Raw genomic sequence first — 13,892 nt, forward strand, 5'->3', positions numbered from 1 at the left:
TGGGATCGTGCGGCATCCACTGGAAAGAAATGCCTTTTTGTGCTCAGTGTGAGCCTACGAAGATGCAGGCCTACCTTTTGCTGTTAGCAGCAATCTTGCCACCAAACACAGCCTGACATCAAAGACAACTTGAAGAAGAAGAGAGCTGAATTCTAACGTCAGTTTGAGCACCGGTATCAACCCCTACCTGAGGCCACTCTACACCTGGCCTTGCATGGAAATGAGCCCCAAATTCTTTTTTATGTTCAAGCTGTAAGTTAGGTTGGCTGTGACCTGTAAACCAGAGACCTAACTATTCATTCTCACAAAAGGAGCAAGGCAAGAAGGAAGCTGCACACAAGACAAGTCACTCTATATTTATTCGGCATTCAACACACTTTGCCTCGCAGAGAGAAAACACACGGTCTGAGGAATCCCATTGTCATGAATCCCCTGCTTCCAGCTTTACATCCTGAATTTCTATGCCCATTAATCAACGTTCAATACCTTCACACACAGTGATTAAAATTTTTCCCTGAGATCATCGAGGCTATCGCTTTGGCTACAGAATATCTTGACCGGCCAAAATTCAGGAGAAAACATAGGAAACTAGAAGTCTTTTGGTGGTGGAAGAGGTAGACGACTTAAGTAGAATTCCTGAGAAAAAGGTGCAGAGTCAACCAGGCCACTAATTAATATTTCCCTGGCTGGGAACTATTGTCCCTCCAACATCTGCACACATTCTAGAAGGCAAATTCATCTTATTGCATATAAAGACACTTTATCACAATGCTGTGCTCAAAGCATCTTGGCTTTGGATAACTGCCAGAACCATCTGGATGCCTCAGTTTCCAGGAAAATGCAGAGCTAGTGGGGTATGGACAGCCTTTCCCCAGTGTCATATGGGAAAAAGAAAAACCCAGAAATGGATGATGAGGAAAAATGGTGATCACATTATGAGCTCTGTCAGGCCCCCAATGTTTTTCAAAATGGCTTGATATCAAAACAGCTAGTGAGCCTCCAGGAGGAGGAATGGGGAGAGACTAACTGCATTATCACCTAGAATCCCAGGCACATCAAGTCCCCAACGCCCAAGGCAAAGGGACATCAGCGCGTGTCCTCCAGCCAGTGCACTGAGAGGCAACCCTGAGGGGAAGGCAGCGTCCAGCAGCCCCTCCTGGGGGCAGGAAATCACAGCCTGGGAGGAGCCAGCTTGCGGGGCTGGGTCATTCTTACCTTCTGTTGTCGTTCCTCCTCCCCCCTATCCCCCCAACATGGCACAATGGAACAACTGTTCCCTGTTGAGGACTTCCCTTTGCAAACATAACAAGCAGAGGCTTCCCTGATCTGACCCACATTCACAGTGGAAGAAGGCCGCGGTCCGCGTGGGGAGAGGGGATAGGAAGCAGGCGGGCGAGCCGGGCGTCAGGCAGACACGCGCAGGGACGCCGTGCTGGGGAGGGGCAGGCGGAAGGGCAGAGAAGGCTGAGCATCCACGGGCTGTGGCGCTTCCGGAGACACCATTCCCTGGACACGAGGTGCCCAATCCTCTTGCTTAGGTTCTCCCGGGGTAGTTCCGACAGGCTTTTGCCAGCTCTTTCACGAAGGTAGGAATTCCTTTCTGCAAAGCAAAAGAGACCGTCACTTCTCTGTCCTCACGGCAATCACTCCTGGTTCTTGGGGATGTGACAAAAGGTAAATAGAGATGGCTTTGGGAATAAGAAAGACAACAGGGCCTCTGACCAGATTCCAACAGAACGTTGCCACAGATCCGGACAAAAGGTAAGAGCCAGGGCGTGGGGGAGACTGCACGACAGGGGCCACGGTTACAAGACACTGCCTTACATTTTGCCTTTTGCTAGAGAAAAGCTGAGACATTTCTGAGACACTGTTTCTTGAAAAGAAAAAGAAAACACAGGAGATGGAGTTGGGCTGGGTTCTTTGATTCTTCCAAAGAAATGAGAGAAAGTACTTGCTTTACAGAATTAGGAAATGGGAAAGATTTGGGGACGATAGAGGATATGTAATGATTTAGTTAGTTTTGAGCACTGTGCAAGACTGCCCCCAAACACCACCTTCATTACTCCTACTCCAAGGGATAGGTAACATCCAGCTCCTTTTTTAAAAAGGAGAAGATGGATGGCGTCCCTAGGTTACAGAGACAGGCAGTGGCAGGTCCAGGATTCAAAATGTCATATGTCTGACTCAAAGCTTATGTGCTTTTTCTCTCCCAAGGAAGCTGGTGAGGCCTCCAGCCAGTAAGTAGGACGCGCACAAAGCAGGCTGAATGGGCCCCATGAAGCCAGGCTCCAGGCGGTCTCTAGTGATCTGACCTATCTACAGTTCCCTCTCCTTCCAGAAAAACAAAACAACAATAACAAAACTGGAGGCTGCCCCCAGGCTTAGCCACATCTGGTTGTGTCCCAAGCCAGGTCACCTGTCTTACTCCTCCATAAGCCCATGCAGGATCCAATGGTACAACTGTTCCTACAAGGAGCAGGCTGTTGTTCGGAGGTTCCAGAGAGCAATCCTGGCTGGGTCTCTGGGCACCAGCAGGGAGGGGCTGGCATTCCAGCTAAGGACTCTTTGTCTTTTGTCCCAGCCTCAGGCCTGGGAGTTGGCAACCCCCATCCTACCCATAGTTATTCAACCAAGCTGCTTCATAAAGGAGCCTCATTAGTCCTGAGACAGCCCCACGGGCTGAGTCAACATTTGTCAAACACGCTTCCCCCTCCCACCTCCTGGGATCTCACCTTGAAAGCCTTGTTAATGAGCCAGGTCGGAATTCGGGGACCCAGATTATTGAAGTAGTACATGAAAACTAGAGAGGAGAAGAAAGGACAATTCAGGAGGAAAAACATGAGAAAGATACAGCAACAAACGCCGCAAACCTTCCACCATCCTATTTTCTCAATACATGCCCAGAAAGTAAGGAGGGAGGTAACACGTGATTCAGGTGTGTTCTCTCCTCTTCCTTGTCTTAGGGGATATTTATCTGTAAACATTTTGAAAACACACCCACAGGCACATCTTCCTGCTATTTATTAAACACCTGGCAAGTGCTAGACACGTGGAGACAGTCTCTCATTTAATTATTTCTCTCATTACCTATCCTAACAATCCTAAGGAATTGGTAAAATTGCAATTATAATTCCAGTATATTAATGATAAAATGGAGGCTCAGGAAAGTTAGGTGACATGTCCCAGGTGACAGATCTAACAAGCCTCAGAACTCCGGTTCAGATTTTGCCTCAGACGCAAGGCCACACTCGTTCCAGCAGAGGAGGTGGCTGCAGGCTGCACTCTCCACCCACAGCTTTCCTCCCCGCGGCTGGAGCTCAGGGCAGCCAGGTCCTGAGTGTCTGGGTTTCTGCTGAGTGGGAGCTGTGTCCTCAGAGACAGTCCCGCCAGCCGTCTTGCCCACCCCCAGGACTGGCGGATGTGTCCACAGGACAGCCTGCTGTGAATTCCTAAACCTGCTGGTTCACTTGGATGCTCTGATTTCACCTGGACAATGCAAGAGTCAGTCAAGAATGCACCGAGTCAGAGTTAGACACCCACCTTCCACTGCACCCACTCTCTGGGGTGACCTGAGTCTCTCCCCAGCTGTGGATGTGGATCCCTTGTCTATTTTGCACCCATGCCATTCTCTGACCTCAGGGAGCAAGCTTTGCGCACTTTGCCTCGCAATCAGCACGGCCCTCACCCACGTGACCCTGACCGTGCACCCCCCTGGCGCTGTCTTTACCTTTGCTCCCATTCCCGCCATCGCTCGTGAGCGCCAGACTCTCCTTGTACTGCTTCACCCGGATCACACCGGACCTCTCGGGAAACTCTGGATGGGAGGTGCTCTGGGCCAGGACCACATAGATCTTCCGCCCTTCCACGTCCAGCTCTCGCCTCTCCCGAATGTAGACGTACTGCACTGCCAGTCAAGGCATGACACCAATGCCAGCATTTCAGACGGGCAGAAGGAAAGCCCCACAAGCCGGAAGACAAGGGAGGTGGTTCTGTTCCTCCCACGTGGCTCTTGCTCTCTTGTGAGGTTGCTTCACTTACCTGCCCCTCTCCCTACCTGCCCTGTAAGACTGTGCCTCCTCCCACCTGGCATTCTCATCTGAGAGCATGCGTCACCTCTGACAATGATTCCTTGATGCTGTGGAGCTTTCACTTAGGCAGGGAAACCACTCCTTCTGTCTCCAAGAAGGCAATATGAGATATCAGAGGATGGTCACTTATCTGCTGTGAGATCCTGGGTTAGTTACTCAACCTTTCTGAGGCTCAGTTTCCCTAAGTAGGAAAACGGAGCAACACGGCCCAGCAGGCAGGCTTGGTGAGGGCACTAGGGAAATGCTGGAGCAGAATAAACAGTCGATAAACAATGGGGTGGTCTCCTTGTCCTGCCCTCCCCCAAAACTCTAACTACTGCCCTCTATGCACAAAGCATGGTCAGAGATGTTACCCACACCTGGTGATCATAGGAAGACACCCAAGTACCCGAATACGTAGAGGCAGAAGTCCTCTCTGGGTCAACATTGGTTCACCAAGAATAACAAAGTCATTTTATCTCAATAAACACTCAGAACAACCACGGTACCTATGGCACTATTCTAGGGGAGACAATTAAATCCTAAGAAACAATAAGAGTTGCCACTTACTGAGCCCTTACCATGTAATAAACATCATGTGCTTTACACAGAGCATCAATTTTGATCCTGAGAAAGTCCCTGTGAGTTTGGTATAAGTATCTCCATCTTCCAGATGACAAAATTGAGGCTCAGAGAGGTTAAGAAACTTGTCAAAGATCCCACAGCCCAGCTGAAGGGATGGAACCTGAATCTGAACCCAGATCTGGCTCCAAAACCTAGCTAGACTTTCATAGCTGGACAGGGCTCAACTCTTTAATGTGTTCATCATACTTTCGAGTGATAGAATTTTAGGTTTCACATTAGGAGGAATTAAAAGCCTAAATCAATCAAAAAATCACTCTAGGGCCAGCCCTGGTGGCCTAGTGGTTAAGTTTGGCACACTCCGCTTTGGTGGGCTGAGTTTGGTTTCTAGGCGTGGACCTACACCACTCATTGGTCAGTGGCCATGCTGTGGCAGTGGCTCACATACAAAAAGAGGAAGACTGGCAACAGATGTTAGCTCAGGTTGAATCTTCCTCAGCAAAAAAAAAAAAAAAAGTCACTCTAAGTATAACACAATTACGCTTACCATAACAGCAAGAACCACAACCCCATGACACCTCAGCATTTCTACAGCCCCCACGGTTGTCCCACCCCTCACTCAGGCTGCCTCAGGACAGGCTAATGGCTGCATTCTCTACATACTGATGAGTGATGTTCTTAAATGTTTTAGGGAAGAAATGATGTTGCTTTGGCCCTGGCTTTCCTCTCTCCTAAGCCTCTGACTTTTTCCCCACAGCAAATATTGTCCCACTCTCTCCCACAACTCATTGCTCAGCTCATGTGATAAACACCACCTGACACTCCATTGAGGTAAAATTAACTTTATATATACACACACACACACACACACACACACACACATACATATATATACACACACACACACACTGGTGAAGAAGATTGTCCCCAAGCTAACATCTGTGCCCATCTTCCTCTATTTTGTATGTGGGATGCCTCCACAGCATGGCATAAGGAGCAATGTGTAGGTCCACGCCTGGGATTCAAACACGTAAACCCCAGGCCGCCGAAGCAGAGTGTGCGAACTAAACCACTACACTACCGGGCCAGCCCCTTAACTTGATATACTGATTAAAATTTGGCAGAGGTCTTTGAAGGGCTGGAAGGTCTAGCGTACCATAAAGCCTATAACAGGAGAACCACCAGATCACTGAGGACCAGAGAAGTGTAAGGTCTTTTCCAAGGTCACACAGCAAACCAGGGACAGAGCTCACCCTCAACCTGCGATCTTTTGCTCCAAAACTATTGTTTATTTCCACTGTGCTATTCTCTGTTCTCAAAAATTTAATGAGCTTCCTTGGAGAGACATATGTGCATATACAAAGACTAAGAAACTCATTACGGAATTGTGTGGCATTGGGAAACAAATGACACAGAATTTCAAGGAGCCCCAAGTGTCCACTCCTGAGAATACCTACCCAGCAGTGTCACTGTGAGGTCAGAGTGGTGGGAGCATGCCTTGGTCAAGATCACCATCCTTGGAGACAACCAGACCTGGTCCCAAACCTGCCTCTGCCAACCACTAGCTGTGTGACCCTGAGCAAAGTTCTGAATGTCTCCTTGCCACAGTTTCCTTAACTGTGAAATGGGGATGATGATGCCTACCTTGCACAGTTCTTGGCAGGATTAGAGAAAACCACATAAAATCCAAGGGATTAAGTAATCCAGAATTTGTTGAAATATATACTATGTGTATACAAACTATCTAGTAGTATGTGGGAATTGTGCCAAGAAATAAACTCTTATGGAGTTTATAATCTAGTTGGGGCCAGGGTTGACACACATATTTAGACAGAAAAACACACAATAACCATACGCACAAAACACACTCACCTGCTCCCTCTCTTTCTAGAGAAGAATTACTTAGAAACATACAGACTTATAGAATGTTAGAGCTAGAAAAGATCCCCGCAATCATCTAATTCAGTGGTTTCCAAACTTTTTTTAAATCCAAAGATCCTTCATTAAAAGGATCTTACATGGAAATTCAGGGTGTAAAACATTCAGCTGCTGTGATGGAAGAGGACAGTGAGGAGTGGAAAACTTGCCTGTCACTCATCCTCCCCCACCCTGCCCACCCAGCAAATTTCCACCCTGCCTTCCCAGGCTACTCCTGAGCAGGTTTCCTAGAATGCTGGAGTGCCAGCGAAAACTCCCCACATCCTATTCAACTGCTTCATCTCATAAATGAGGAAACTGAGGGGAAGAAACACACCCAGTGTCCAGAGCCAAAAGTCAAGGAGGGATCGCTGTGGGGTCAGTGAAATAGGAGGGGAGATGGGAGAGCTGGGAATGTGGGGGCCTGAGTTCCCCACTCGGTCACTAACCACCCATATGTATGCCTCTGTCACTTCACCTCTCCAGGTCCCCAGCTCCTCCTCTGTAGATTGAGGGAGTGTATTAAACATTCCTTATAAAGAATTCTTTCCAGGTCCCCAAGTCTGTGGCCCAACAATTTCAAGCCCTAGGAAACTCCTCAGGAAAGTATGAGCTGCCCTCCAGTGACCACAGTTACAGGACGCTCCACATTGTCAGCCCCAGAAATCACACTCTGAGGTCTCTGAGAGCCACAGAAGAAGCAGCAGCTCCAAAATATGCTTCTGCAAGAATCAGAGACAATGTCCACACCTGCTGAACATGCCGCCATTGGGCGATGGGCCAAGGGCACAGAAACACTTAGAATGCCGAGCAATGATGAACTTGGGAAAGGATACATCTCTGTTGGGCATGAGAAAAGGGTTCTTCACTTGCTGGTAGACCACAGTCTGTCCGTTGTATTCTTCTTCATAGAATTCTAAGGAGAATAAAAGAAGTTAATGCACTTGGAAGCCTCTTAGGCTTCAATTAACCCGAAGCCCAGGTGATGACCTCACCTCATCAAGTAGGATAAACCACTAACTCACGAGGCACAAAATTCTAGAAAAAGTCAGACAAATTCATTACCACTGAAAGCTTCTTGCCCAGAGGCAGAGTCTAGTAGATATAAAAATACAGTAAAAATAAAAAAACTCAATAAAACTTGTCCATCATATATCACAAACAAGATTTTCAGACAGCATGCAATGAAACAAAATCGGGCACCCAAAAATAAATTTTCAGGATTTACATCAGAGTAGCCACCAGATGTCACTAGACTACCAATATTTTTGCTTTTGAGACCTTTCTTCCTTCTTTAGCCTTCCCAACATATTACCTGACTTATATTACCACGGACTGAGTCACCCACTCTAGTATGTTCAGCTGGGAGATCAAGGTCTAAGAGAGGGCAGTATCCTTCCAAGTCAGCTGGAAAGTGGCATAACTGTAGCTCACTTTAAGTTTCTTGCTTACCTCCCATGTTTCTTGACACTCTACCACAGCTACCATGACCAAATTTCCTTAATATTCCATCATGCTATTGTGTGCAAATAGCAGCCAACTCTTGGAGGGAGACAGCAAAGGAATTCAATGTCATGCACACCCTCTGACCCTAAGCTGTGCAGTAAGTTTCTAACTAAGCACTTAGAGAAGGAGCCAAGCCAAGGCTGCCAAAATAACCAAGAGAGTCCCCTGAGATGCTGACTGGGAAAACGTATTACTTAATTCAGCTTTTGAAAGAAAATCCATTAGAAGCAGACCATGGATGAAAGAGCTTGCCAGCCCATTGGTGCCACAAGAGGCTGGAGACAGCCCTTGAAAGGAAGGAAAGGAGTGGACATCTGTTGCTTTTGCATGCTCAGTATTGACTCTCCCCTTCTTGGGCCAGCATCTTAATTCTCTTTCAGTGCATCACCCTTCCTCTGCTTCTCAACTATGTGGTTTAAGCAGGACTGACTGACCTTTGTTTCAGGGCTGGGAACGGTGATTAGTTCAGGGATGGTGTCAGGGTCTTAGCTTGCCACCCTACAAAGTTTAGGCCAGAGTGACATCAGCATCATAGCAGAGTGAGTTGTTCCCTTTCTCTCTCCCCGCTAAGTTACAACTAAACAGACATTCATTAACCAACAGAGGATTCCCTACACAGCACAATAGGACGTCTGAGAGATCCATGCAGCCATACATCTGAAGGTGAGTGAACTGGATCCCTGGGAAGCAGTTGAACTAGCTGAGTGGATCCCTCCCCTTCCATGGTGGCAGTGATCTAGCTTGCAGGTTCTCACACAGCCAGGGCATGCAACTGTAAGAGGAGGCAGGGGCAGACAAGCCTGCACATGAACACTGCCGGAGTTGCAGCCCGGCCCGTGGGAGCACCCACCATGCCGCGGGGGCTCCACCCATGGAAATGCTCCCCACCGTGTGGCACAGCTTGCCCCTGCAAAGGAGCCCCCACCAACCACAGCAGCTCAGCTGAACCACCCATGAGTACTGACCTGTGCTGCACATGCAAAAGAAAGCACCCCTCCCCTCCCTGATAGTGCACCTGTTTGGCCAGTCCCCAGCTGAGGCAGTGATCCTGCTTCAGAGCAGCTGCACATGCGTGTGTGACCCGCCAAGCAGCTGCAGCCAGCAGGCAAAGGCAGATCAGCCCTACCAGCACAACTTCCAGAAGATGTGGCAGGATCAGAAAACACAGCTCCTGCCCACTCCTTCAGTGGCAGGTGGAATCTGTGACCTGATACTACTACAAATGCCTTAGCAAAGGATTAGTTCATCAAACACCATAAGAAACTACAGTAACACTTCAGAGCAGAAGGAAAATGACAAGGCTCCAGAAAGCAATCCTGAAGTCACAGAAACTTACAATCTAAATGACGGAGAATTCAAAATAGTTGTCATAAAAAATTCAATGAATTACAAGAAAACTCAGAAAGATAGTTCAATGACCTCAGGAATAAAATTAATGAACAGAAGGAATACTTCACCAAAGAGGTTGAAATTCTAAAAGAAAGCCAAACAGAAATTCTGGATATGAAGAACATAATTAATGAGATAAAAAATAATCTGGAATCCTGAAAAAATAGAGCTGACATTATGGAGGACAGAATTAGTGATTTAGAGGATAGAAATATCGGGGCCAGCTCCGTGGCTTAGTGGTTAAGTGCACGTGCTCCACTACTGGTGGCCCAGGTTCGGATCTCGGGCGTGCACCGACCTGCTGCTTCCCCGGCCATGCTGAGGTGGTGTCCCACATACAGCAACTAGAAGGATGTGCAACTAGGGCATACAACTATCTACTAGAGCTTTGGGGCGGGGGGGGGAAAGGAGGAGGATTGGCAATAGATCATAGCTCAGAGCCGGTCTTCTTCAGCAAAAAGAGGAGGATTAGCATGGATGTTAGTTCAGGGCTGATCTTTCTCACAAAAATAAATAAATAAATAAATAAATAAATAAATAAATAAATAAATAAATAAATAAATAAAATAAAAAACAGAATAAAATAAATAGAGGATAGAAATATAAAAATGCTTCAGGTAGAGGAGGAGAAAGAACTAAGACTTTAAAAAAATGAAGAAATTCTTTGAGAAATATCCAACTCAATTAGGAAAAGCAACATAAGGATTATAGGTAATTCAGAGGGAGAAAGGAGCAGAGAGCTTGTTCATAGACATGATAGTTGAGAAAATCCCAAACCTGCGGAAAAAACTGGGCTTACAAGTACAGGAAGTCAACAGAACTCCTAATTATATAAATGCAAAAAGGCCTTCTTCAAGGCATAAACTACTAAAACTGGCCAAAGTCAATGACAAAGAAAAAAATATTAAGGGCAGCAAGGCAGAAGAAAATAACTTACAAAGGAACTCCCATCAGGCATTCAGAAACTTTATCAGCTAGGAGAGAATGGAATGATATATTCAAAATACTAAAGACAAAAACTTTCAGCCAAAGATACTCTATCCAGCAAAACAATCCTTCAGATATAAGACAGAAATAAAAGCTTTCCCAGATTAACAAAAGCTGAGAGAGTTCATCACCACTAGGCCTAGCTTACAAGAAATGTTGAAAATAGCTGTCCCATCTGAAACTAAAAAGCAAAAGTTTACAAAACCTTGAGCAAGGAGATGAGTAGACAGATAGAATCAGAAAATTGCAGCTCTATATCAAAATAGGTTAGGAAACATTTATAACATAAAAGACAAAGGGAAGGAAAGCATCAAAAATAGCCGTAAACACTTCAATTTAGTCACAAACCCACAACACAGAAAAAAACAAATTGTGACAACAATAACCCGGAAGGGGAAGATGAAAGGGATGGAACATGCTTAAGCTAATGGAGATAAGAGAATCAGAAAATGGGCTATCTTGCCTATGAGATCTTTTATACAAACCTCATGGTAACCACTAAACAAAAAATCAGAGCAGAGCCACAATTCATAAATAAAGAGAAAACCAAGAAAATCATCACAGAAAAAGACCAAACTGAAATGGCAGTCAGAAATACAAGGGAAAAGAAACAGTGGATACACAGAACAAATGGAAAAGAAGAGATACAATGGCAGTATTAGGCCCTCATATATCAATAATCACTCTAAATGTAAATAGATTGAATTCTCCAATCAAAGGACACAGAGTGGCTGGATGGATTAAAAAACAAGACCCAACAATAGGCTGCCTCCAGGAAACTCATGTCAGCTCTAAAGACAAACATAGGCTCAGAGTGAAGGAATGGAAGACGATACTCCAAGCAAATGGCAAGCAAAAGAAAGCAGGTGTTGCCATACTTATATCAGACAGAGCAGACTTCAAGATAAAAAAGATAATGAGAGACAAAGAGGGGCAGTATATAATGATAAAAGGGACATTCCACCAAGAGGACATAACACTTATGAATATATATGCACCTAACACAGGAGCACCAAAGTATATAAAACAACTAGTAACAGACCTAAAGGGAGAAATTGATAGCAACACAATAATAGTAGCAGACCTCAACACCCCACTTACATCAATGGATAGCTCACCCAGACAGAAAGTCAACAAAGAAAGAGTGGCCTTAAATGAAATACTAGACCAGATGGACTTTATATAGATATATACAGAACACTCCATCCAAAACCAGCAGATTACACATTCTTCTCAAGAGCACATCATTCTCAAAGACAGACCATATGTTGGGAAACAAGGCAAGCTTCAATAAATTTAAGAATATTGGAATCATATCAAGGTTCTTTTCTGAATGCAATGCTACGAAACTAGAAATCAATTACAAGAAAAAGGCTGGGAAAGTCACAAATATATGGAGACTAAACAACATGCTACTGAACAACCACTGGATCAATGATGACATCAAAGGAGAAATCAACAATACCCAGAGACAGATGAAAATGAAAACACAACATACCAACTCTTCTGGGAGGTGGTAAAAGCAGTATTAAGAGGTAAATTTATAGCAATACAGTCCTACCTCAACAAACAAGAAAATCTCAAATAAGTAATCTTAAACTATACTTAAAAGAATTAGAAAAAAAAGAACAAACAAAGCCCAAAGTCAGCAGAAGGAGGGAAATAATAAAAATTAGAGCAGAAATAAATGAAATAGGGACTGAAAGAACAATAGCAAGGATTGATGAAAATAAGAGCTGGTTCTTCGAAAAGATAAACAAAATTGACAAACCCTTAGCCAGACTCACTATGAAAAAAAGAGAGAACACTCAAATAAATAAAATTAGAAATGAAAGAAGAGAAACTATACAAATGACTATAAGAGAATATTATGAAAAACTATATGCCAACAAACCAGACAATCTAGAAGAAATGGATAAATTCTTAGACTCACACAACCTCCCAAAACTGAACCAAGAAGAAATAGAGAATCTGAATAGACCAATCACGGGTAAAGAGGTTGAAACACTAATCAAAAACCTCTCAAAAAACAAAAGTCCAGGACCAGATGTCTTCTCTGGAGAATTTTACCAAACATTCAAAGAAGATTTAATAGCAGTCCTTCTCAAACTATTCTGAAACATTGAAGAAGACGGGACACTTCCGAACTCATTCTATGAGGCCAACATTACCCTGATGCCTGAACCTGACAAGGATAACACAAAAAAGGAAAATTACAGGCCAATATTACTGATGAACCCACATGCAAAAATATTAGCAAATCGAATACAACAATACATTAAAAGGACCATATACCATGATCAAATGGGATTTATACCAGGGACACGGAGATGGTTGAACATCTGCAAATAAATCAATGTGATATACCATACTAACAAAATGAAGAACAAACATCACATGATCATCTCAATAGATGCAGAGAAAGCATTTGACAAGATCCAACATCCATTTATGATATAAACTCTCAACAAAATGGGTATTCTAGAAGGAAAGTACCTCAACATATTAAGGCCATATGTGACAAACCCACAGCCAACATCATACTTAATGGTGAAAAAGTGAAAGCCATCCCTCTGAGAATGGAAACAAGACAACAGTGCCCACTCTTGCCACTCCTATTCAACATAGTACTGGAGGTTTTGGCCAGAGAAATTAGGCAAGAAATAGAAATAGAATAGAAATAGAAGGGATCCAAATTGGAAAGGAAGAAGTAAAACTCTTGCTATTTGCAGATGACATGATTCTATATGTAGAAAACCCTAAAGAATCAACCATAAATCTCTTAGAAATAATCAACAACCACAGCAAAATTGCAGGGTACAAAGTTGCCTTACAAAAATCAGTTGTTTCTCTATACACTAATAATGAACTAGCATAAAGAGATGTCAAGAATACAATCCCATTTACAACTGCAAAAACAACAATAAAATATCTAGGAATAAACTAAACCAAGGAGGTGAAAGAACTATACACTAAAACTATATGACATTATTGAAAGAAATCAAAGAAGACATAAAGAAATGGAAAGATATTCTATGCTCATGGATTGGAAGAATAAACATAGTTAAAATGTCCATATTACCTAAAGCAATCTGCAGAGTCAATGCAATCCCAATCAGAATCCCAAGAACATTCTTCAGGGAAATAGAACAAAGAATCCTAAAATTTATATGGAACAATAAAAAATCTGGAATAGACAAAGAAATCCTGAGGAAAAAAAAACAAAGCTAGAAGCATCACAATTCCTGACTTCAAAATATACTATAAAGCTATAGTAATCAAAACAGCATGGGAATGGCACAAAAACAGACTCACAGATCAATGGAAAAGAAGTGAAATCCCAGAAATAAAACCACACATCTGTGGACAACTCATCTTCAACAAAGGAGGTAAGAACATCCAACAGAGAAAGGAAAGTCTCTTCAATAAATGCTGTTGGGAAAA

The 13,892-nt window shown here is 44.0% G+C and overlaps 1 protein-coding gene across 1 annotated transcript in view; it reads right to left on the reverse strand.

Annotated features, from left to right (window-relative positions):
• Positions 1 to 321: 321 nt before the first annotated feature.
• The window catches only part of LOC131417327 (phosphatidylcholine transfer protein-like), a 28,160-nt gene continuing 14,589 nt past the window's right edge, over positions 322 to 13,892 (reverse strand). Inside the window, exons 3-6 of the mRNA XM_058560615.1 lie at positions 7,403 to 7,482; positions 3,728 to 3,899; positions 2,733 to 2,800; positions 322 to 1,600 (exon numbers count right to left, since the gene is read on the reverse strand). Coding sequence (XP_058416598.1) covers positions 1,535 to 1,600; positions 2,733 to 2,800; positions 3,728 to 3,899; positions 7,403 to 7,482 — 386 coding nt within the window. The 3' untranslated portion in view covers positions 322 to 1,534. The remainder of the gene's footprint in view (positions 1,601 to 2,732; positions 2,801 to 3,727; positions 3,900 to 7,402; positions 7,483 to 13,892) is intronic.

The sequence above is a fragment of the Diceros bicornis genome, chromosome 18 (genome assembly GCF_020826845.1).
Source record: "Diceros bicornis minor isolate mBicDic1 chromosome 18, mDicBic1.mat.cur, whole genome shotgun sequence".
In the NCBI taxonomy this organism is placed as follows: Eukaryota; Metazoa; Chordata; class Mammalia; order Perissodactyla; family Rhinocerotidae; genus Diceros; species Diceros bicornis.